The sequence below is a fragment of the Perissodus microlepis genome, chromosome 14 (assembly GCF_051167445.1).
Source record: "Perissodus microlepis isolate ML-2025 ecotype Zambia chromosome 14, ASM5116744v1, whole genome shotgun sequence".
NCBI classification, from domain to species: domain Eukaryota; kingdom Metazoa; phylum Chordata; class Actinopteri; order Cichliformes; family Cichlidae; genus Perissodus; species Perissodus microlepis.
Window position 1 is genome coordinate 9,185,607 of NC_140474.1, and position 22,428 is coordinate 9,208,034.

A 22,428-nucleotide genomic window follows, 5' to 3' on the forward strand; every position below is an offset into this window, starting at 1 on the left:
AAAAAGAGGCTTGGTTTGGTATTTTGCAACATATATAGATGTATGCTATATTACTATAATTTTGCATTGACTTGTGCAATAAATTCTTTTCAACCATCTTTGCTGTAAGAATTGCCTTTCGAAGACCCACAAGTCCACAACACAAGCTTTAAAAAGGAAACTAGCAAGGAATAAAATGTATATCAATTGTATTTATAGATACAGATGTTTTAGTATATCCTTTGTTGTGATTCTCACCTTTACATCTGAGGTGTCCCTCTGACAGTTTCTCCAGGATCGGGAAATGCCTGAAAACGTGTGGTCGGGGTGATCGAATTTGTTGTTGTTGGCACTGAGGAAGAACGTGGTGAAGGGCTCCTATAAGGAAAGACATGTATTCATCACAAAAGTCAAATATCTCCACCCAGATTTAAAGTCCTGATTATTATTTTCTCACCCTCTTGACATCTAATTTGATTGCACCTGTCAAAATCTGAGAATTTAAAATATTTTTTCAACCATGAGGATTAAATTTTAAATGCACGGGAATAGCCTGAATTTTCTGTATTATTCATTGTTATTTTTTCTGTAGCAGAGATCCTTCTTTCATTGTATCCAAGCCTGAGGGAAAATTAATTAGTGCTCTTCCTGAGTACAGTAAGCCATAATGATAATTGGCTCAAATTTGGTTTTCTTAGACTGAGATGGCAACCATTGCCGGTTGGAGCGGAAGGATCACTCACCAGAGGAAGAAAGAGATTGTGAGAACAAACCCAGTGAGGCCAATCTAACTGCTGTCAAGGGAGCTCCCTCAGTTCATCAGCCTCTTTCTACTAATGACGGGGGAGGGGGAGAAATACAGTACAAATTCCTCATAAAGCGCCTTCAAATTAGTAAGATTTTTTAAAATCACATGTGCAGCAACTCAAAGAAGTGGTGGAGGTTAGAAGAGCTTTTTTGTTGGGAACAGACTGGAAGTACATGTTCTTCCTCTTCTAGAGTAAATGAGGACAGTGCTCAGTAACCTTGATGGACATGTCTCCAGCGCTCACTGGGTTGCCTGAAACACATAAACCTGTCACAGCAGCCTCTGTAAATCATTACCCAGCCACTCTTTATTTAGTTCACATATGCTGGTTTACTGGCCTGTGAAATGTGTTTTCTGAGCGCCATTGGTCTAACTTAGGCCCAATCAAATTGAGATGTCGAGCTGCTTCCTGTGCAGAAGCCAACAGACCTCAAAGAAACAGCATCATCAAGTCTGACAAGTGACAATCAACTAATGCAGACAAAAAATGAAAAACTCTCTGAGGTCTGGGTTTGACTTCATTCCTATTCACATACTTGACTAATTCGGGGATTTTGCACATAGTACAATAATAAGAGGGAGGGTAGCTGCAAGAGAGGTTTTACTCACAATTCTGACAAGCCAGTGCAGGGTGGTGGCAGCTGTGGAGTAGTGGGTGTTGTAATGACAAGGTGGTGTCTGGTCATCTTCCCATGACTCATAACGCTCAGTGAAGAATGCTGCACGCTTTGGGTTCAGGGCACCAATAGGCTGAAAAGGAAATGAGGACAAAACAGGCTTAGTTGTGGCAATTATCGATTTTCTTGTATTCCGTTTCCACTTAAAAGCCTTTATAAAGATGTACTACATATGCTTTGTACAGTCATGTGAAAAAGTTGTAAGGTTTTTACACTATCAGGGGAAAACAAATCTGGCTTTACCGGGTTCTAAAATGATTTCAATACAATCTCAGATTAACAAAAACACACTGTGTTGTTTTTTACTTAACAAAAAACAAAGCCAAATACAGTGCGCCCCATTAATTTTCTGTGTTGCTTTATAAGTCTCTTGTATCACAGTGGAGGAGTTTTGGCTCACCCTTTCTTCATGATATAAAGTTAATTGAAGTTTGCAGGCATTTGTTCATGCACGACTCCCTTAAAGTCCCACAGCATTTCAATCAGGTTCATCCGCTTGATTGATTTCACCTTTTTACTCCCATTCTGTTGTAAATGTGATTGTATGTTTGGGATGCTAGTGAAGCAGCAAGGGTTTACTTGGTTTCTCATATTTTCTCCTGCAGTTATGCACTTTGGCTTAGTTTTTGTTAATGAATGACAATGGGTAATATTTCATGTGTTGTTTTTGATCTGAGGTTGGATTTACCCAAATTTTAAGAACCAAGAAAAAACAAATATTTTTATTATGTATTGATATATAAAATCTTAGAATTGAATAATGGTGTACTTACATGTCTGCAAGTCTCATGTTTTGTAAGGTAAACAAACCTTAGAGTTGGTCCTTTTATAAATTTTAATTGACCCTAAAGTCTGAAAGTGTGTTGAGGATTATTTGTCCAGTGCACTGAATTTAAAAGTTTGTGGGTTTTTTTCTGTTTGTTTTTTTCCCTACTGTAAACAGGTAGGATGTCACATGATGTAAAGATAAATCTGTCATCATGTCTTTTGTTGATACCTTCCTTCTTAAGAGTTTCTGACATTTCTGGTTATTTCACAAATAGAAGACAATGCGAAAGCTTTTTTTTAACAAATGATATTCAAACAATGAATATATCAAAGTAAAGAGAGCCAAATAAAATCCTGTTTTTCTATGAATATAACAACAACTACAGTATAGAGTTGAAATAACCAGACATATTGTATGTAGGACATGTAGCTGTCATAGTGGCATAAATCTCAGTAATGAACCTCCGTATATCCTTAAGGGTCAAATGTACAGGTTCAGTGTCTCTGCAGAATTTAGTATGCTGTGAGACAACTTAGTCATTCATTATCTTCCTGTTCAAAATATTCACCAAGCACAGTCAAAATAGACACAAGCTGCAAATAGCTTATTATTTAAATTCAAAACTGAATAAAAGAAAAAAATCAGTGCTACCAGTATTCATGATAATAACAACTCTACTGTTAAAACTATAAGCACTCAAATTGAAGTTTAAGCAAGGCTATGTTGTAGTTACTGGTGCTTGCTGTTTTTAAACTGGGCTAGGTTTGCATTTAAGAAAAAAAATACAGAAATTTCAGTAAGTGTTTGTTTCAGTGAGGACTGTGCTGCAGAATTTTAAGAATGTTCGTAAATAAAATGAAAGATTTAAAAAAAATTAAGTCATTTTATTCTAACATAAATATTCTGTATTTATATGTTATTCTTTACTGTATGCCTGCATGAGTATTTGATATTGCTTTGTTGTTACCACATTCTCATCACAACCACGTTTATTAGCCTGACTTGTAGCCACCTGCTTGGCCTGCTAAAAAACTGGAAATAACAGCTTTTGGCATTTTCTGCAACACTTAACTATAAAGCAGTTCCTTTGAAAAAAATCTCCATAAGATCTATGGAGACATTTTGAATTTGGCTTATGGTTATCTCACATAACAGAAAGTTATGGGTCCATATATCAGAGACAGACGCAAAAATCATGAACTCATCATTCCTATTATACAGTGTCAACTTAGATCTCATATTTTTTCAAAAGAAAACTATCTTCTCTGTGAAATAAAAAAAACTAAACATGAGTGCTAAACTGACTTGTATAATATATTCCACTTGATCCCTGGGCAACAAGACTAGTCAGTCCTGTGTTGTTTTGCATGCATAATTTCTAAATATTACAGCACGTCTCATGAGTCATCTCCAATCTAAATTACATTTTTATGTACAAGCAAATCTATGGTGGTCATGCAAAGGTTATAGAAAACAACAATGCTGTATAAGTCTGGAAAAAAAGCATAGAAAATTCATATTTTTGTATATTCCTAAAAGGCACTTTCTTAACTTTGTAGCCCTCACTATTTGGCTCATCATTGCAGTTTGTAAAAACTATAGTGCATGGAAAAACAACATGTGAAGCACACTAATTCCTGCATGGGGATGTGGATGATTTGCTTACCTATGATATCAAAATAGTGAGAGTAACATTATGGTCCAAACATTTTTTATTTTTATGGGATTTTTTTTTTTGCAGTTTTAAAGTAATGAATCCTACTTCACTTATCCTCATAGGAACATCTCAAGCATCTCATGTCAATTAGTTCTCTGTTCTTACTTAAATTAAGAACAAATTAAATGTAGCAATAGCTGAAGAATAACTGGACAGAATTAATGTAAAGAAAGCTGCAGAATCTTGGAAGGTACCAGTTGGGACATTTGTAGTAATACTGGGTGGGAAGCAGTGGAAAGTTCAGGGCAGACATGGAGCTTTACTCTGGCAATTGTCTGTCAGAGCCTGTTATTCTTCTGAACCCTTAAAGTAACTGTTGCGCTGTCTTCTGTCTAAAATTTAAATAGGCATGTTGGCAGGGGTTAGCAGGATGGTGTGTTAAGGATGGAGGGAAAAGATATGTGTGTCTCCTACTAAAACGCTGTGGCTAATCCATGTGGATTAACCCTAGCTGACCTTATTTACACCCAACACACCCATCATGGCAAGCACTTTACTCTGAACTGCTACTCTTGGCTTTAACACAGTGGGGGAGCTAATATTTATTGGGGTGGCCACTCTGATGCTAGTACTTACACATTTGGGTGGCACAGAAAATGAAGTTTTCCTGTATTGTAAATCACTGTAACCAAATATTATATTTGTTGGTCACTTGATCTGAGAATTTGCTTATATAGGCATGCTGAACTTTAGTAGCACATGATAAAGACCAATGTGGACATTGTTAAAAACTGCTATAACAATAGTAGCTACTGAATCTCAATTTCTGTGCATGTGCCCTTTACGGGCTATGTGCATGTGTGGGGTGGTCACCCTTTAAATCTCCACCTGGGTCAGCAATCCTTTGTGCTTTAACACATAGCTGTTTTTAGTACCAGGAAAATACAGTGAAATCTAATAATGCAACACTGTGTTATATTACTGGAGGCTTAGACATTGAGGTAAGCCACAGCCATGGTTTTAAAAGTGTACAATACACACTCTTAAAATTATCAACTGAAGGAAACTGAAGATCAGTTTTTCAGAGAAAAAAATGATCTTAAAAACCCCCCAGTATGGCTAGTATTTTTAGCAGAAAAGTTTGCTCATTATTAAAAATACTCCCCATAATATGCGCACAAAAAACAAGCAGAAATGATTGGAACTTCACAGCTTTGCATTTAAAAAAAACCTGTTGCCTAATTATTTAGACCCCATAAATAATCACTGCTATATATATATTTTACATCTATCCAATTATTTTCACTGTTAGGCAAAATCTTAGAGGGTTTTTTTTTTAACCACAGCCTTAGCAATAACTTCTATATTAAACTGACACCATCACTGGGTTTTAGCCCTTTGGCAGCTGTTTCATTTTTATGTGTTTTAAGGCAACAGAATTACTCCCATTAAACATACATTTAGTGGTGAATAAATTGCTTTCTCTGCCTTTTCAATCACCTCATCCAATATGAGAGCCTTAGAAGCATATTGGCAGTCAATATTAATATACTCAGTACCACTGAATCAGTTGCACAGGGGGAAGGGTGACTGGTAATGTAATCAATGGCAGCTTTTCTACCTGGAAGCTGCAGCTCAGAGGTCAGAAGAAATAAAATAAAAGCAGTTTGAGGCTTATGTCTATTCTAACGTTATTAAAAACTGCACTGTTATTGTTTTAGCTGGGTGTAGTCACTATGAAACCTCAATATGGGAGACTCTCTTGCTCACTGAGAAGATTACCATTGTATCTGCGTGTGGTGCACTGCACATTCCTGAAGCTCTAAGTCAAAACTAAATGCAGTCTCTTTTTACTTTTTTCAGTCCTTTCTTAAAATCTAATGGCAGTCCACATCAGTGTTAGCACAATTGAATAGACTGAAAGAGAAGTTTATTGAGATCTGCGCAGATTTATGGGGTGATAATAGCCTTGCATGTGACGTCTTGGCCCAGCTGGATTGGGGTGTAAGCCACAAGACGTCTCACACTCTGTAAAAGCACTGCTAGTGTGACTAATGCAGGTTAGAGCTGTATAAAAGATCCAGGTAAATACATGTGACAGGGGGAGAAAAGTGAAGAAAAGACAGCTGAAGGTACTAATGAGAATAAAGAGGAATGCCAAACTGGCAATAGTGGTAAGTTTATAAAAAGGCTTACTTGCTCAGCTTAATATTATGGTGCCAAAGAGAAAGCTGGAAAATTTACTAAAATGTGTTGAAATGAGAGAATAGGTGACATATTTTGATGAAAGATTATAACAATTAACTACACTAAGATTTATAATTTGGGTACATTCAAAGTGCCTCTACCAAGACTTCTACCTAAACTAACAGAAACTGGAGCACCAAATTGCAGGGAAGAGATCCAAACACACCTTAATTGACAAAGTATTTCCTATTAATTCTTCTGTGTGGCTCTAAATTCATTTAAAAAAAAAATCCACAGCTAAACACCTTCCCTACATGGGAAAGCCACAAGACCCAGGTCGCTGAAGAAAAGGGTTTTTCACACATTTGTTAAAGGGTGATTTTTCAAAACTGCATAAGTCAGGGTTGTTATATAGCTAGTACAAACCAAAAATATGGGCTATGAAGCTGACAAATACCAAACTGGGCGTGTCTCACATGATGATATAGTTGTAAACATACTATCATGAAAAAGTTTTGGCCCCCTTCTTGACCTGAGTAAATACAAAATATAGTTTGTAACTGATGATTTCATTTATTAAGGGAAAATGACTATCCAAACCTACCTGGCCCTAAGTAAAAAAAAGTAATTGCCCCCTAAACCTAAAAACGGTTTGCCAACTTTGCCAACAAGGACTGCAATCAAGCTTTTGCGATAACTGGCAAAAATTCTTTCACATCATTGTGGAGGGATTTTGGTCCACTCTTCTTTCCAGAATTGTTTAAATTCAGTCACACTGGAGGGTTTTCGAGCATAAATGGCCCATTTAATGTAATGCCAAAGCATCTCAATCTGATTTAAGCGTACACTTTGACGAGATCATTCCAGAATCTTATATTTGATCTTTTTGAGCCATTTAGAGGTGGACTGTTCTGTTTCACATCATTGTCCTGCTGCATAATTCAAGTGCAATTGAGCTTCAGAACACAAATGGATGGCCAGGCATTCTTCTTCAGGATTTTCTACTTGAGAGCAGAATTCCTCATCATTCCGTCAGTTACAGCAAGTTGTCCATCTCCTGAAGGAGCAATGCATTCGCAGAACATCACAACCACCATCCGGTTCGATTGCTGGTATGATGTTTTTTTTACGGACAAGGGGGTAATTGCTTCTTCAAATAGGGCCAGGTAGTTTTAGATAGCTTTTTTCCCTTCAGTGAAATCATCTTTAAAAAGTGTGTTTCACATTTATCCAATGGTATCGTTATTCAGTGTTAAAATCCAGTCGATAATCTGAAACATGTAAGACAAATACGCAAAAAAGTAAATAAACTCCGTAAATAAATTCAAAGTATAGTTGTTGAACAGTGGTCCGTGTGTAGACTGCATATTAGGGTAACAAAAGCAATGGTCACCTATTTGTAAAGATGAGGTTGTAAACTGAAATCTTGTATTCATGCTTAATGAACTCACTTTATTACTCCAAAATCAGCACCACACTGTAGAGTATTACGATTCACCATCTTAAAAAAATCATGAACACATGTCTGGTTGTACCAAATCCAACTGCAGCTACAATTAGATGATTATTAACAGAGTAAATCTGTATACTAATTGAAAGAAACATTTATCTAATTAGTTCTCATTTTAAGCTATGAGCGCAACCAGTTTGTGGCAAAATGAAGGGTGACTTTAAGTCCACACATTGTACTGAAATGACTCTGGGTAGCCTGAAAAAGAGACTACATCCATAACATGTTTGCCTAAATAATGCACTCAGCTACAACAGCATGCAGGACTGACACAATGAAGCTCCCATGCAGTTGTTCTAGTGGAATTTAAGCATAAAAAAATAAGGACACTTCCAGTTTAACCCAAATTCTGTACATGTCCACATTTTTGCTATAATACATAAAATCTCTGTGTGTTTGTTTCTTTGTCTGTGAACGCTTCCTAGACCAAATGAATTTGAACAACAAAACTTTGCATACAGGTACATCTTGGGTCCTGTAGATTCATATCTATTTTAGATATCATGCTGCCAAGTATCCACCTAGCAATGGGCTAAAATGACCAGTTTTTAGCACTTATACATCTATAATGGCTTATAAAAATCATTCTATCCATTTTATCTCACAACAATAACATCTAATTTATATCCCTAAAAGCTGAAGTAGGCATGGTTTATTATGATAGCATCACATTGCCAACCCACCACCTAGCCATGAGCTAAAATGACCGATTTTTAGCATATGAACAACAGCTACACCCCCCACGCTGCCTTTTTTTTTTTTCTTTGCCAACAGTACCAACAGGCCTTGCCCATTAGCATGGGCATGTTGCTACAGGCTTATACTACACACCTCAATGCCTGTTGTCATGGTTTCCTGTTCCAGTATTAAGAAGGCATACTAGTCTATTGAAAGATGTCTAAGTATGATTGTTTAGGTTTACCTCTAACATTGAATACATCTGAATAATGAACTATGTGGTTGATCTGTGGTAAAAAAGAATTTCCTTAAAACCTTAAAAAACAAAAGGACAAAATGTATAAGTGAAACTATGTCCCAAAAATCGAAGTTTAATTAAACTGGTTATGGAGAATGAATGAAATACGCCAATGAATAATGTATGGAAATATAAAAAGTTGATTTTCTGTTTAAACAACTGTACAAAATAATGTACAATGTCTCCAGTAATGTAAGAAAAGACACAAAGGATTTCACTGGTCGCTTATTCCTGTCATACTCACCATCTGTTGATAAGCAAAAATCAAGCTTTGCTTGCATCTGTTCAACAAACAATAATAGCCTCTTACCTTCTCCTTACATTACATATCACACTGATTACAGATATAAGACCATGAAAACAACAGCTTCAGACAACGCCACACTTTCTCCCATCTGACTTCATTTCTTCTATAACACCTGACCAAGGGAAATGCAGCTAAACAAAGTATGATCAAACTTGGATTTAACTTCAGATTTAATCAGGATCATTTGTGGTGTTGCACTCCAAAGATGTAGGAAATGAACGTGGCCATTGGTGAGTGAGCGTGCAGAGAGTGTCTCCATTTGTTTGGTCATATCTAAGCTACCTCCCAAAGAGACGCATATTGCATTTTATATTTCAAAAGAAATTACATTACAGTATGTTGCTGTGGTGCTCTGTCAGGGGAAGTCACAGTCGTTTTTGCTTGCCTCGTCAGAGGCAGGGCTGCATGCAGCTCCAGTCTAATGCAATCAAGTTGCTCCAACTCAAGATAAAGCAGATGTGCTCCAAACAGCCTGACTGAAGCGGAAGTGTGAGTGATGAAGCCTCCATTATAGAGAGAAAAGTGTGGAGGGAGTGCTTTGCAGCAGCCAAGCTGTGTCTGTGTTACTGAAAGTTTTTCTGTTAGAGATTCTCAGCTCAGAGAGGAAGAAAACAGCCTCCTTTATATTATATCTCTTTCAAGACCATGAGGGTTTTTTTTCGAATTTGTTAAGGTGGAAATATATATTTAAATTGAATAAAATCTGCGCTTGTGTCACATTTTTGTTATGTCTGTCAAAATGTTTTTCAAAAGATACACGTAATAAATTTTTCTGTGTGAAGAAGAAGCATGTTGAGCAACATCTGCTTCCTTTGCTTTCTTATGCAATTAAATACATTTCCATCACATCATTTAACAGCTATGAGGAAGATAGTTTCCATACATCTATCATCTACTTGTCAGTTTGTCAAAAAATAATCATTAGAATCTAATGAAACACTTCATTGCATGAGAATGTAGCTGACATCCAAATATGCAGAACTCTGGCCTCGAGGCAAATCGACACAGCATTCAGCAGAACTTTGAAGCTAACTGAATGCAGGAAATGTAGGTGTGTACAGGTTTGGGAGGTTCTCATTAAGTAGATCAGTACGGATGTCGAGCGGTTTAGACAATACTGTCCATCAAGTGACAGTTGCACATAATTGGAAAACAGGTCTCAGGTATGACTCGTCTGTGAGAAAGAAAACCTCCCAAACTGTGCAATGTCCCTATGAGGTTATGAATACTAATCTAATAACAATTTACAAAGCCTTAATGTTGCCTAATTGTACTGCAATTATATTGTATTAACCTAAGAGTAATGATGTGATAGTTTGTCTTCTTAATGCTGCAACCTGAGTTCTCACGTGACAGGTGATATTACATTGGGTGACTTGATTTTACTAAACCACAGGGCAAAAATAAACAGACAAGTTAAAATAAAAACTTTATTTAAAGAACATTTTGTTGCAACCCGTAATGTGGGGTGTAATCTGCTAAGTTCAGGGACAGCCTGAATTCCTTCAATATAAAAAACAAGCAAAACATGCTTTTTTAAATTTTTTTTTATTTCATGTGATAGACTGAGAGCCTATCCAAAGTGTAACTAAATGTACTATTTTCCAGATCTTCCAATTACCAAAAGCAGACAAATTCTGGGATACCAGTGAGCTTTAAAAACTGTCTGTCTTTTTTCACCTTCAATAAAAACACCAGTATATTTATTCTCCTAGGTGTCACCATTAGGCATAGCATCCAGCTATCAGTGGAAAAGCAAAGGCTGAATGAAACTAGGCCTTAGTTACCTCAGGTCTAGAGATTGGTTGGCAACCCCCTGGCAATCAGACATCGCTAGAAAAGTGTGTATTCCCTGGTGAGTGGTTGCTGACAGTCTTTTGGTGAAACTGCTCACAATGAGGTACGTTATACAGTGCACCATACTCTCCGTGCTGTTGATGTGATCACTAGATTTCTGAGGTTGTCCACAATTTGCATTGAAGATGAGTAATTGGTGAGAATTTGCAGACAGGTCTGCATCTTCCACAGAAATTTGCTAGCAACACAGTAAGGTTTTTGGTGCAGCAACTTATTTGCGACCAATTTCACCTAGGGACAGCCAGCATCCGCTTACCAGCTGGTCAGGAAATTTTTCTCTTATAATCCACAGTTGCCAGAGTGGGCTAACTGGTCCCTCAGCCTGTGTGACTGGGCCCATAGAAGTTAGCACTGAGGTAGAGTTAGCCAACAAAGATGTACACATTCTGTGTGAGGTATTTCTAAAACAGCAAAAATAATAATAATGCCCCCCTTGCTATAACTTTGGATGTAAATGAAGATCAAACTGACTAATAGTGGGGAAAAATATACAAGGCTAGAGCAAACAACATCTGAGATCACTTATCCTCGACTAGGTTAGTAATAATTGTGTTGGTCCCCAGTTTGAATTATTTGCTACTGAAAAAGTCACAATCCTTAATTAAATCTCTACACAAAAATTTTACTTGCCTCAACAGCGAGTCATTCCTTCAGGGTTAAAATATTGGTCAATATAGCAGGGGCAATGTGAGCCCAGAGGCTGTAGTGTACATGGTGAGATTTGAAGAGCTCAGCTTAAAGGTATGTACACATCAACAGTACTGAAAATAAAAGCTAAACAAGTTCATAAATCCTTTTTTTTTTTTTTTAGGATTTATGAATATGCAGTAAACAAGGGATGCAGCAATATAGAACAAAAAGACAAGAGTCTCAGCCAACTCGTTAAGAGACTTGGACCCAGTAACAGGACTGATGCGTCATCACCTACCAAACACTTACCCAGAAATCTGACTCAGATTAATCTGAAAAAGACTGAATTCCTCAAGAACTAGTAACGTATTCTTAATGGTACTAAAACATGGGTACTGTATAAAACAATTTGAAATGATATCCAGCCTCAGTTTCCTGATACATGTACAAATCCCTGGCTAAACACAGAAGAAAGTCACCACCTAATATACAATGAATGTCTCCAGAGACTACTGCTACTACCACTGATCCATAAATGAACAAAAAAGGGCAGATGAAACAGAGAGGAGAAGAGTGGGGGCCGTCGTCCCTCTCTGCTACACCAGCTTATGTGAACTTTTGGAGGTAAGAGCCCCGGGGTTCCAAGGACAACTGTCAGGAGACACAGGCTGTGAACTCATGCTAATGAAGGCAGCTCGGCCCTGTAAACAGCATGGGAGGATGTCACTAGAATACATTACAATACATAACTGTCTCCCCGGGGCAGGAGGGTTCCACATGGCACAGCCCTGATCACTCCCCTCGACACACACATCTCTATACACACGCATACACATTCTGTGGCTTTTTCATCCCACCTGGATACCCCACAGGTAAAGAAAACAACAAGACAAGACACACAACTGTTTGTCCAAAATGTTTTCTGTTTAGTACTCCAGAGGAGTAAAACCTTTCTTTCTTTTTTAAAATTAACAATACTTTAACTTGTGACTGATTGTTTCATACTTTTATTTCAAAGTCCTCCGTCTCTCTCACCACAAAACCAAGAAAACAGATGCTTTGAAATGCTGAAAATTGATACAAACTGTTGAGAACTGAGATGGCAAAATGAGGCTCTTAGGCTGCGTGTTGGTGCTTTGAGGGGAACGAGGCAGCGATAAAGTGAGTGAGAGAGAGAGCTCAGACAGGAATGTGACTGTTTTCAGGTCAGTGAGCTGGAGTGTGCATGGGCGAGAGAGCGAGAGCGAAAGAAAGAGAGACAGAAAGGGGAGGGGGTAAACCTATAAACCAGGCCACAGTTCTGCTGCCTTTTCCCCCCCTCATTCAAAGACAGAGCAAACATAACACTGAACTTTATCTATCAGGGTTGCAGGGCATTAAGGACATTGTATCATAGCTGTTGTGATTTGGCACTGTTACCCGAGCTCTTACTATTTCTCAGCTTGATCTTTTTTGGACAAGCCATATTTAGAACATCTTTCACTGCGGCACTGTGCTGATGAATTCTCTTATCAGTTCATCGACCTTGAAAATAAAAGTATATTACTCGCAGAAACTTGAACTGCTGCATGACAGAATTTAGAGGAAAAAAATATCCTTGAAATCGTACAGTTGGTGTTGAGTGTATGAAGACTCAGGCTGTGCAGATATCCATTATTTAGCCCCCCATGGATAAAGTTGTCATGATTTTACTCTTGTGTTATGCAGACTGGATTTAACTTACAGTATATATTGATTTTGTATACATTTTCCATATTGTGATGCTGTATATGCATTTCAAAAAACTATTTCTAATTTATGTTATGATAATGACTTAACATGAGCTGATCATGCTGGGTTGTATGATGATAAATGGCCTGTATTTGTATAGCACTTTACTCAGTCCCTAAGGACCCCAAAGCACTTTACACTACGATCAGCCATCCACCCATTCACACACACATTCACACACTGGTGATGGCAAGCTACATTGTAGCCACCGGGCCCTCTGACCACCACCAGTAGGCAACGGGTGAAGCGTCTTGCCCAAGGAGCCGGGGCTCGAACAGGCAACCTTCCGATTACAAGACGAACTGCCAACTCTTGAGCCACGATTGCCCCATGATGAACTCAGTGTTGTCTTGCTAAGTTCATCGAGTTAGACTTGTGGTAGTAAAACATGTAAAAGCCTCTCTAATGCAAGACCACAGAGATTTGTTAAGGGTATATCCAAAGCACACAGTACAAACTGTGTGTTGAGACAATGCAGCACCCAACATAAGGGAGTAAACTTGTATAAAGTAGATGAGTGCATTTCATGATGCTACAACCAGCATTTTCCACTTCAGTGCAGAGATAGCACATGATTCCTTTGCCAGTAAATACCATATTGTTTTACAATCTGACTCCTAATAAGAAAATCCCCTGCCATTAGATCCAGCTGCCCCTTCTTGCCCCTCTTTTTTCCATCATTTTAAGGTGAACAGCCGAGAGGCCCCTGTACCTTTGAGAGGTCTCTGAAGTTCGCTGGCAGGGTCAAGTCCAGCTCCTCCGAGTCATAGTTGGTGAGGACCCAGGGAAACACCGGGTACTGGTTCAGATCATTGTATGTCCTCCCTAAACACACAGAGGAGACAGAAAACTGTGAGTGATGATGGGCTGGAGGCGAATAGAGGGGTTGAAAGCAGGGCAGCGTACACTTGAGGCTTCAGTTACTTTAGGGGATCAACATGCAACATTCCAACAAGCCCCCAATCAGACGGACTTCCTTCCACACTTCACAGAGAGTCTGCCAAGAAAACACATACACTAATGGTAGAAAATGTGAGAATGATTCTGCGTTTCCCATGACTCTGCCTGCTGTGTCTCCTTTGTTAACAGACTGTGGGAACTGCAGGAGGCCTGTCTTTAAGTATATGGAAAACATAAGCATTTTCAAGTAGTTAGGAGAAAATGTAATTGCGGAGGTATACGTTCTTCTGGGGGACATGACTTCCAATGCCTGAAATCTCACAGCAAATCTGATTGCTGATTGACCAGATGTTCTCAAAGGAAAATATGATTTTCAGATGAGAAAACTTGGAAAACTTGGAAACCTGGAAAAGCCAAGAGCATGTACCATGTTGTCAATAACGCTTGACTTTTCCTTTGAAGATGACATTGATACAGCTGCAAGGTCAGGTGGTGGCCAGTTGTAATCCAGGACTGGGATGGGGCTGCTTTTTGCTAGAATTTTTACTGCTTGTGATAAATCATGCTGAAAACTTTGGCTCAAAGTAAACTGAGAGTTAAAATGTAACAACTTCTTTTCCAGGAAAAATGAAACAAAGGGGCACAAAAGAGATTCTAAGGTGTCAGACCATGGTATCCTAGGATATCCTATCTTTATATGATTAAAACAAACAAAGATGTTTCCTAGAAATGTCCAGTGATTGAATACAAACTATTTTCCAGCTTCTTTAGTTAAACATTCTATACTAAAGACGCAACAATTCCAGGACTGAAAAATAACCAACTCTACAGCAGAAATAAGCAGACAGTTTTGATCTCTACAGCTAATTTCCCTTTCAAGACACTACTACACATGACATATTACAATGTCATTATTTAGTGAATAAACACGAAGCCCAAATTCAGAACCAATGTATGAAAGTACACCCCATACTGCTTCCACAGGAATTAACTGTCAGAGTTCATTTCAGGCTCCATAGGGCCTCAGATAACATGTTAAATCTTATTGTTCACGTCAGTACAATTAGAAAAAGACTGAAGTAGTATGTTTTTTTGAAAAACCACCCGAAGAAAACCACTTCTCTCTAACAAAAACAAACAAGAACCCCCCCCCCCCGAAAAAAAAGAAAAACAAAACAAAACATGGCAGCATGGCTAGGTTGCATATAAAAAAAAACTACAAGACTTCTGGAACAATGTCCTTGGACAGACCAGACCAAAGTAAGTATGTTTGGCTATAATGGACAGTGCTATGTTTGGCAAAAAATAAACACAGCATGCTTGCACAAACATCTCATACCAACTGTCAGCATGTTGGTGAAAGGGTTATGATTTGAGCTTGTTTTTCAACCGCGGGACCCAGGCACCTTGCAGTTATTCAGTGGACAATGAACTCCTCTGTGTACCAAAATATTATAGATTTAAATGTGAGTCCATCTGTTTGACAGCTAAAGCTTGGTCAAAAACTGGGTCATAGAACAGGACAATGCTCCCAAGCACAGCAGCAAATCTACAACAGAAGTGCGGAAAAAGAAAACCATCAAGGTGCTGCAATGGCCCAGTGAAAGTCCAGACTTTAACCCGACTGAAATGCTGTGACAGGGCCTTAAGAAAGCTGTGCTTAAATGAATGCCCACAAACCTTGATGTACATTGGTTTTCACATTACTCTATTCTAGAGGTTGGGTTTTTATATAAATCACCCTAAATTGTATTAACACCTAAAGTCATGTGTAATTCAAGGCTACTGTGCTACTATAATTTAGCTACTGTAAGTACTAAGTGAGTGCAAACTTGTTTTGTTAAGGGTAAGTTTGTACTGAAAGACACTAGAGAGCCCACTACTATTTTTTTCCTGTTTTTAACCAAGCTGTTATCACTGGCTGGTAACTACCCAGCTTGTTACGCTCAGTGCAAGACAGAATGACCAAAATGCTAAATTCAAGGTATCATATTGAATCTTTGCATATGCATCCTGCTGCTTTAGAATGACATTCTATCATGTAATAGAAAAACACATTTACTAAAGTCAACTTTTCAACTAAAGCACAAATGGGAATAATAAGGAAAGAATAATAAAGGATGTTTCACTACATCTAGGTTTAATTAGATTGTTCCCAGGTTTTTAATGATTAACTATTAAATATTATCAACTTGAACCAGTCAATCAGTTACGATTCTGCAGCAGGTTGGCCTTAGAAAATCCCAAACTAGCCAAGCAAGTGAAAACGTCTGACAGGCACTCATGGAGAAGGTTTCTGCAGAGTAACCAGGGTCTGGGGGAATCTAGAGAACATAATTATCCAGGTTAATGCCATGCACTCAAAAGGAAACAGCAGGCTGAGTGTGGAGGATGAGTTGGGCATTGTTGTGGTTAGACCTACTTGCGCTGAGGCCTGAGCTGGGGTGGCAGGATGTTAATAACAGTGGAATAGTGTTTAATTAGAAGACCATTTCCCGTTCGCACCTCTTCCCAGCATTTCACCCCCCGCCTGTCTACCGCTCCACACTATTCTGACATCCCTGGCAGCCCAGGTCATTACCAGGGATTTTTAATGAATTTTGGGCATGTTTTTCTGTCTGCCTTACATCTAATTAGCTGACAATAATGTATCGAAGTCGAGCACAAGCTAAATATAAATATGCATGAATATGCAGCGCGAGAGAGGATGACACCTTTCTGAGCAGAATAGCGTAGAGTCGCTCTTGCCTTCCCTGTTAGTTGCAGTTCAGATCAGAGAGTCGACAACAGAACCTTTCAGCTCCGCAGACACACGTGTGCACACTCTCACAAAGCCAGGCACTAATTATCTGGAAAAATCTGCTGCGCCTGCTCTTTGCTTCAAACAGCATACTCCCATGAGCAGTGAAGTTTACAATGTTGAGCACCTCTTAAGACTACCATGGATTCTTAAACAAATACGACATAACTGAGGCTACTGATAGTAGCTTCCAGCACCACTGACACATAAAGTTTATTGATCGTGATAGCAAACCTTAAAGCCATAAGACTCTAATGGGGAAAGTTTCACATATATAATAGATTAAAACTCTGCGATTTCACCGGTTGGAAATTTTGTCCGGATAAGGAAGAAAACAAGTCAGAATCTGTCTGTTTAACTGATGGCTGAGAAAAAGAGAATATATTATTACTATACCTTCTGCTACTTTCAATTTAAGCAAAGAAATCTCAAAGTTGCACAACATTAGAAATTCAATACATACAACATTACCTGATATAGTGTTGAGAAACATGAGGTACTCAAAGTTGGAGATTTCTCTCCTCTGCCAGCGCTGGGTCATGTTGGAGGATTTGAAAAGCTGACGAGGAGTGGCCAGGGAGATGCGTCTGGAAAAAGCATTTAAACAATAACTCAATATCCACAGGATTAGTGTTAGCTATGGATATTTTATAACTTGATTTTGTTAAAAAATTTGAACTTAAAATAAAAAAAACAACAGAAAACCTGTATAGGGAACTGAATTCAAAGGATTGGCTGCAAACCATGACATTATGACATTAAAAGCCAGTCTCAGGTTTTAACACTACTACTCAGTTTTAGAATTAACATACTGAGATGAAGGATGTATAACAAAATGGTATTCATAGCTGTATATCTTTTATTCTAGCACATTAAGTGAATGCCAGTTGGTAATTAAAAATCCCTAAATCACACAATTATTCAAGCTGAACTACAATGCAGGATGCCTTTCTTGACATCCACAAAATATCCTACAAGTTGCCAGTTTTGCGGCAGTAAATAAAAAGGCCTATTAGCACCATTGGAGTCTAAAGGGAATCTTTTTTCCTGTGGTCATTGGCCTGGCTGCAATCCTCTTGTATAGAGTCTTCTGTCAGAGAATTAGGTCAGCTCAGTCAGGGTCAGTGCACATCCACTTCAATGACTGGAGCAATGGGACTTCAAATGACTCTACTGCAGGCCAGTACTGCACAGACTCTTCACCACACAGCACAGATGAGGTAACAAGGCCATAAAATAATTCTAAACATTTAACGGCATTTTGATTGCTTTATTTCAACTTACCTGGCTTGTGGAAGTCCATAGCTGGTACCCACACCCACCCGAGGGAGACTGTACACGACTTTCTTTACTGTGGCCTGGTCAGGAAAGTTGAACATGACCGATGCTGCAAAGAGTAAAAGATAACACTTATTATATAAAAAATGGGAAATAAGCACTTCAATTTTAAATTCTCTAAATTGTTACTGCCTTTACTTCTGTTGGCCATAAAGACCTCCAGCGCTGTGTTCTGCAGGAGATAACGTCTAGTGAAGACTGCGCGAATTTCACTGAACATCCACTTCCCATGCAAGCCCTCAGTGTATGGTAAGACCTAGAAGGTGAACAAGAGAAGAGAAAAAAATGTCCTGTGGTTATCGTAGCTGTATAAAACAAAATATAATGTTAGATGAAGAGTGAAATAGACTACTGATGTCTTTATTTAGCAATTTAGCAACCAAAGGATCGGAATGCAGTACGTTGCAGATATGATGAAAGGTGTCAAAGCTGTGAGGAGACTGTAACAGAGCACTGACAGGAAAACAAACCCGAGTAAAACATTACTGTACATACTGTTTTGTTTTGGGGGGTATTTTTAGTGGAAACCTGTTTTCATGGGAACCACAAATACAATTATTGAGACAGGAAACCTTTGCCTGCTACTTGCAAACTAATCCCTCTACCCATTTGGCTGCTAAGAAGAATGCTTAACTAGGCTTGCAGGCAGGTATAACAGGGTCAAAGCACCCTGATGTAATTGGGACTTGGAGCTTCACCAAACCAAGGCAAAGGAGAAGCCTCAATATCACACCAGTATCAGTTCTTTCATTCCCTTTTTCAACTTGTAGCTAAGAATTAGTGAGACTGTATAACACATTACATGGCACAATTGGTACAAAACATGCAGCTGTGTACAGACTGTTGAATGTTTCGCAGTTTTTGAGTTAGTTTAAAAGAGTCATTGGTGGAAAGGCAAGCGGTCAAAGAAATAGCCCCCTGGGTCAGTGAGATATACATAATCAATAAAAATCATCATGGCAGGGAAAAGAGAGAGAGAGCAGACAAAGAATCATTAGTGTATGCAGCACCACCGGGGGCTGCAGGTCCACACACAGAAAGACAAGACAGTTGTTCTGACAGGTGAGAATGGTCCCCTCACACACCTTTCTCCCTCCTTCCATCTCACTTCCCCCTGACTGAACAATTTTGTCTAACAGTATGAGCCGGGGAGCAACCTCATCAACTCCCCAGGTTATAATCACACATAGGTTCAGTTCAGAGAGTGCGTGTGTGGAAGAGAATAAAGATTTAACAGGGCAGTAAGGGGGTGAGGCCCTACAGTGTATATGTGTGTGTGTGTGTGCATGTGTCTGTGTGTGTGTGTGTGTGTGTGTGTGTGCGGACACGTGTGTGTGGTCACGGTGGTGGGGGTAGAGATGGAGAGAATCAGAGTGAGCTGGGTTAGGTCTGATGCTAATGCTCATTTAAAATAGTGACAGGCTGGAAGAGTGCAGCACAAGCCGAGCTCCCTTAATTTCTCCCTGGAATAGCTCATGCCCGACCTCCGTGCCACATCCAAAATCTCTTGAGCTCAATTAAAATTGGATTAGGTGGAGATGCTGGATGTGCAGCCCAGCATCTCTGGTGTTCTCCTACCAGTAATGCCCCTGCTTGACACCTCTGCAACCCCCAACTCAAACAGTTGTCATAGAGACAGCACGGCCCTGAGGAGGCAGCGTGCTGACTGGAGGGGGATAGAAAAGAAGGGAGGTGCGATGGAAGGACTACTAGGAGCTGGAGGCCAGCAGCAGTTTACTGGGAAGCAGGTTATCTTTTATGCCCCCTCCCACTCTGTAGCCAGATGTTGTGGAAGCAGTCTTCTGAGTGCAATGCTGAAAGGCAAGTGATACAGATAAGCATCATGGGGAGACTACAACAGCTTACTCCATCAAAAGACTAGCGAGGTGTTATGTGAATACAAATTAAGTTATTCATATGTCTAGAGCCTCTGAATGGTTTGTCAGTTTTAGTACAGTCTTTATTCATTAAACTAATTTATTGTTTTAATTTACCAGTAGCTTGTGAATTCTCCATCTTTATATCATGCATTATAAAATAATACTGTAACTATAACAGCCATGGAAGCAATAAAACATAGTGCAGGTTCGTAAGTATTGAAACATATATAAACAGCTGTAATATTCGGTCTCAAAATTGGTTTTCAATGAAATATTTTAGCGCGGGCTGTTTTTGGTTAACCAGCTAACGCAAACATTTTGCTGCCATGACAAAATACAGGGCAAAGGGCCAGCTGTCAACAAAAGAGAGGCTAAAGAGGAGAAAAAAAGAGCCGATTTCAAACGGCCCAGATCAAAAAATTTGTCATAACAACAAAGCTTTGGTCTAAACCAACACACAGGGGCCCCTGTAGACTTGGGGATTTGACAAAGCCCAGCCCTCATTTTTGGAGGCCCAGCTGTAAAAAATGCCATTTAATGAACCTGTCTGCTGAAGCTGTCCCCTGCCTGTCAGAGGTGTCAGCCAGTGACAAGCGCTGGGGACGGCCGCCTCCAGTCACAGACAGGCCTGCCAGCTGGAGACTTCGGCCCCAATCTAATCACGCCACCAGGAAGGGACCGGCACTCTGCTCTTGGTCTGTCACGCTCAGGGCTGGGGGAGCGGTGAGAGGGTGGGTGAAGGGGTCTGGTGTGGCCGACAAGCACAGCCTTTTGTTTCCACACAGGTCCCTCCATGCAGGCTCATTAGGAGGCACAGGCGCATGCGCTACTTTACCAGCTGCAGCATATATCCCTATCCTGTATAATAGCCATAATGCAATTTAACAACTCTCTGCTTGTTTTACATTATTCCTTCTCTCTGGTTTCCCTGATGTGACAGAGGGCAGGCTGCGTTCTGCACGCAGAACATCATAGAAGAAAAAAAGAAAATATTTTGACAGATGAGATGAGGAGAGGCACAGGTGACACCAGTGTTTAGGCTGAAACTCATATATAATAATGTGCAGATGCTCACACGGAGCACATCATGTTTATAAGCGACAAGAAGCCACTCCATGCATGGAAATAGATTCTAATCATATTTGACTTCCGAATAGCTTTACCCCCACATTGACTGAGACACAATGACAGATGTTATTAATAAATCTAACGAAGCATTTTCTTTAAAACCTGATGCAATTTTCTCCCATACGGAACAATCTACATCCCCCTCCACTCCATTTACACCAAAATAGGAAAATATTATAATTCAGTGAGACCTCCAAGCCAGCATGACTGATATATTTATATGAGACTGTGGAGCATACTGACAACCTGGTATCACAGCACCTCTGCTGCATTCTTCTCAGATTTGTCTAATAGGCTTCCACTATAAAGCCTCACAACTGCATGGTCCCAGGCGGCCATAGAGAACAGTGAAGTGGAAGAATAAGGGGAGGATACGAGAGGCAGTTTCATTTTGAGTGATATGACTACTCCCCGAGGAGCAAGTGGGATGGATTTCACACATGGCAATTTGGAGGATCAGCACACACTGCATATACTGTATTCAATGGCTGACCCCAGGCAATATGGGCCAAATCTGTGAAGAGGTTGAGGAGCCAGAGAAGGCACAGAGAAAGCATGAAGCCTAGTAACAGGGAGAGCAGAGAACAACTCTGAGTTAAGTGGAAGATCATTGCCAGCCTAAGACAACATGGAAGACTGGGCAAAAAAAGAAATAAATCAATAAAAACGAAATAATGTTTATAAAAAATTACCCAACTCGTCCACTAATCTATATCTAAATTAAAAGGGGAAAAAAAAGTGAAAAAGAAAAGCAAGCCTTGCATAGACTGTGTTATAGCTATCATGTACATATGTTTCCCATACTTGCTTAGATGGCAAAATATCACCCCCTGAGATTTCCCTCCAACCCAAAACAACAAAAATGACTCGAAAAATGCAAAAGCCACAAAACACATTATCACAGACAGTTGCTTTGTGATCAGCAGAAAGTAGTTTCTATGAATACACAAAATAGTTTTTAATTTAAAATATTTCCTGAATAAAACCATATGCACAAAAAATAGCCCCAACTTTGACAGTTTTTTCTTTCTACACACTAAGCAGTGCATACACTGTGAAATGAAACTAACGCTGGCATATTTAAGTTTGCAAAGCCAAAGCCAAACTCCACGTTTTTATTTTAACTTTAATCCCTTTTACATCCTGCAAAGATTCATAATGTATGCCTGATCATCAAAGCATGTTTTTATCTGATCTGTCCTTAATGTGACAACTGTTATGAAGTGTAGAAATACAAAAAATGTAAAAGATTCCC

At 39.2% G+C, this 22,428-nt stretch overlaps 1 protein-coding gene across 5 annotated transcripts in view; it reads right to left on the reverse strand.

The window, feature by feature from the left end:
* The window catches only part of nbeab (neurobeachin b), a 199,838-nt gene that overhangs the window by 22,792 nt on the left and 154,618 nt on the right, over positions 1–22,428 (reverse strand). For all 5 annotated transcript variants that reach the window (XM_084950036.1, XM_084950038.1, XM_084950037.1 and 2 more), the window contains 6 exons: positions 18,304–18,421; positions 18,112–18,214; positions 17,299–17,414; positions 13,840–13,952; positions 1,397–1,537; positions 238–357 (listed from right to left, as the gene is read on the reverse strand). In XM_084950036.1, the coding sequence (XP_084806162.1) occupies positions 238–357; positions 1,397–1,537; positions 13,840–13,952; positions 17,299–17,414; positions 18,112–18,214; positions 18,304–18,421 (711 nt within the window). The remainder of the gene's footprint in view (positions 1–237; positions 358–1,396; positions 1,538–13,839; positions 13,953–17,298; positions 17,415–18,111; positions 18,215–18,303; positions 18,422–22,428) is intronic.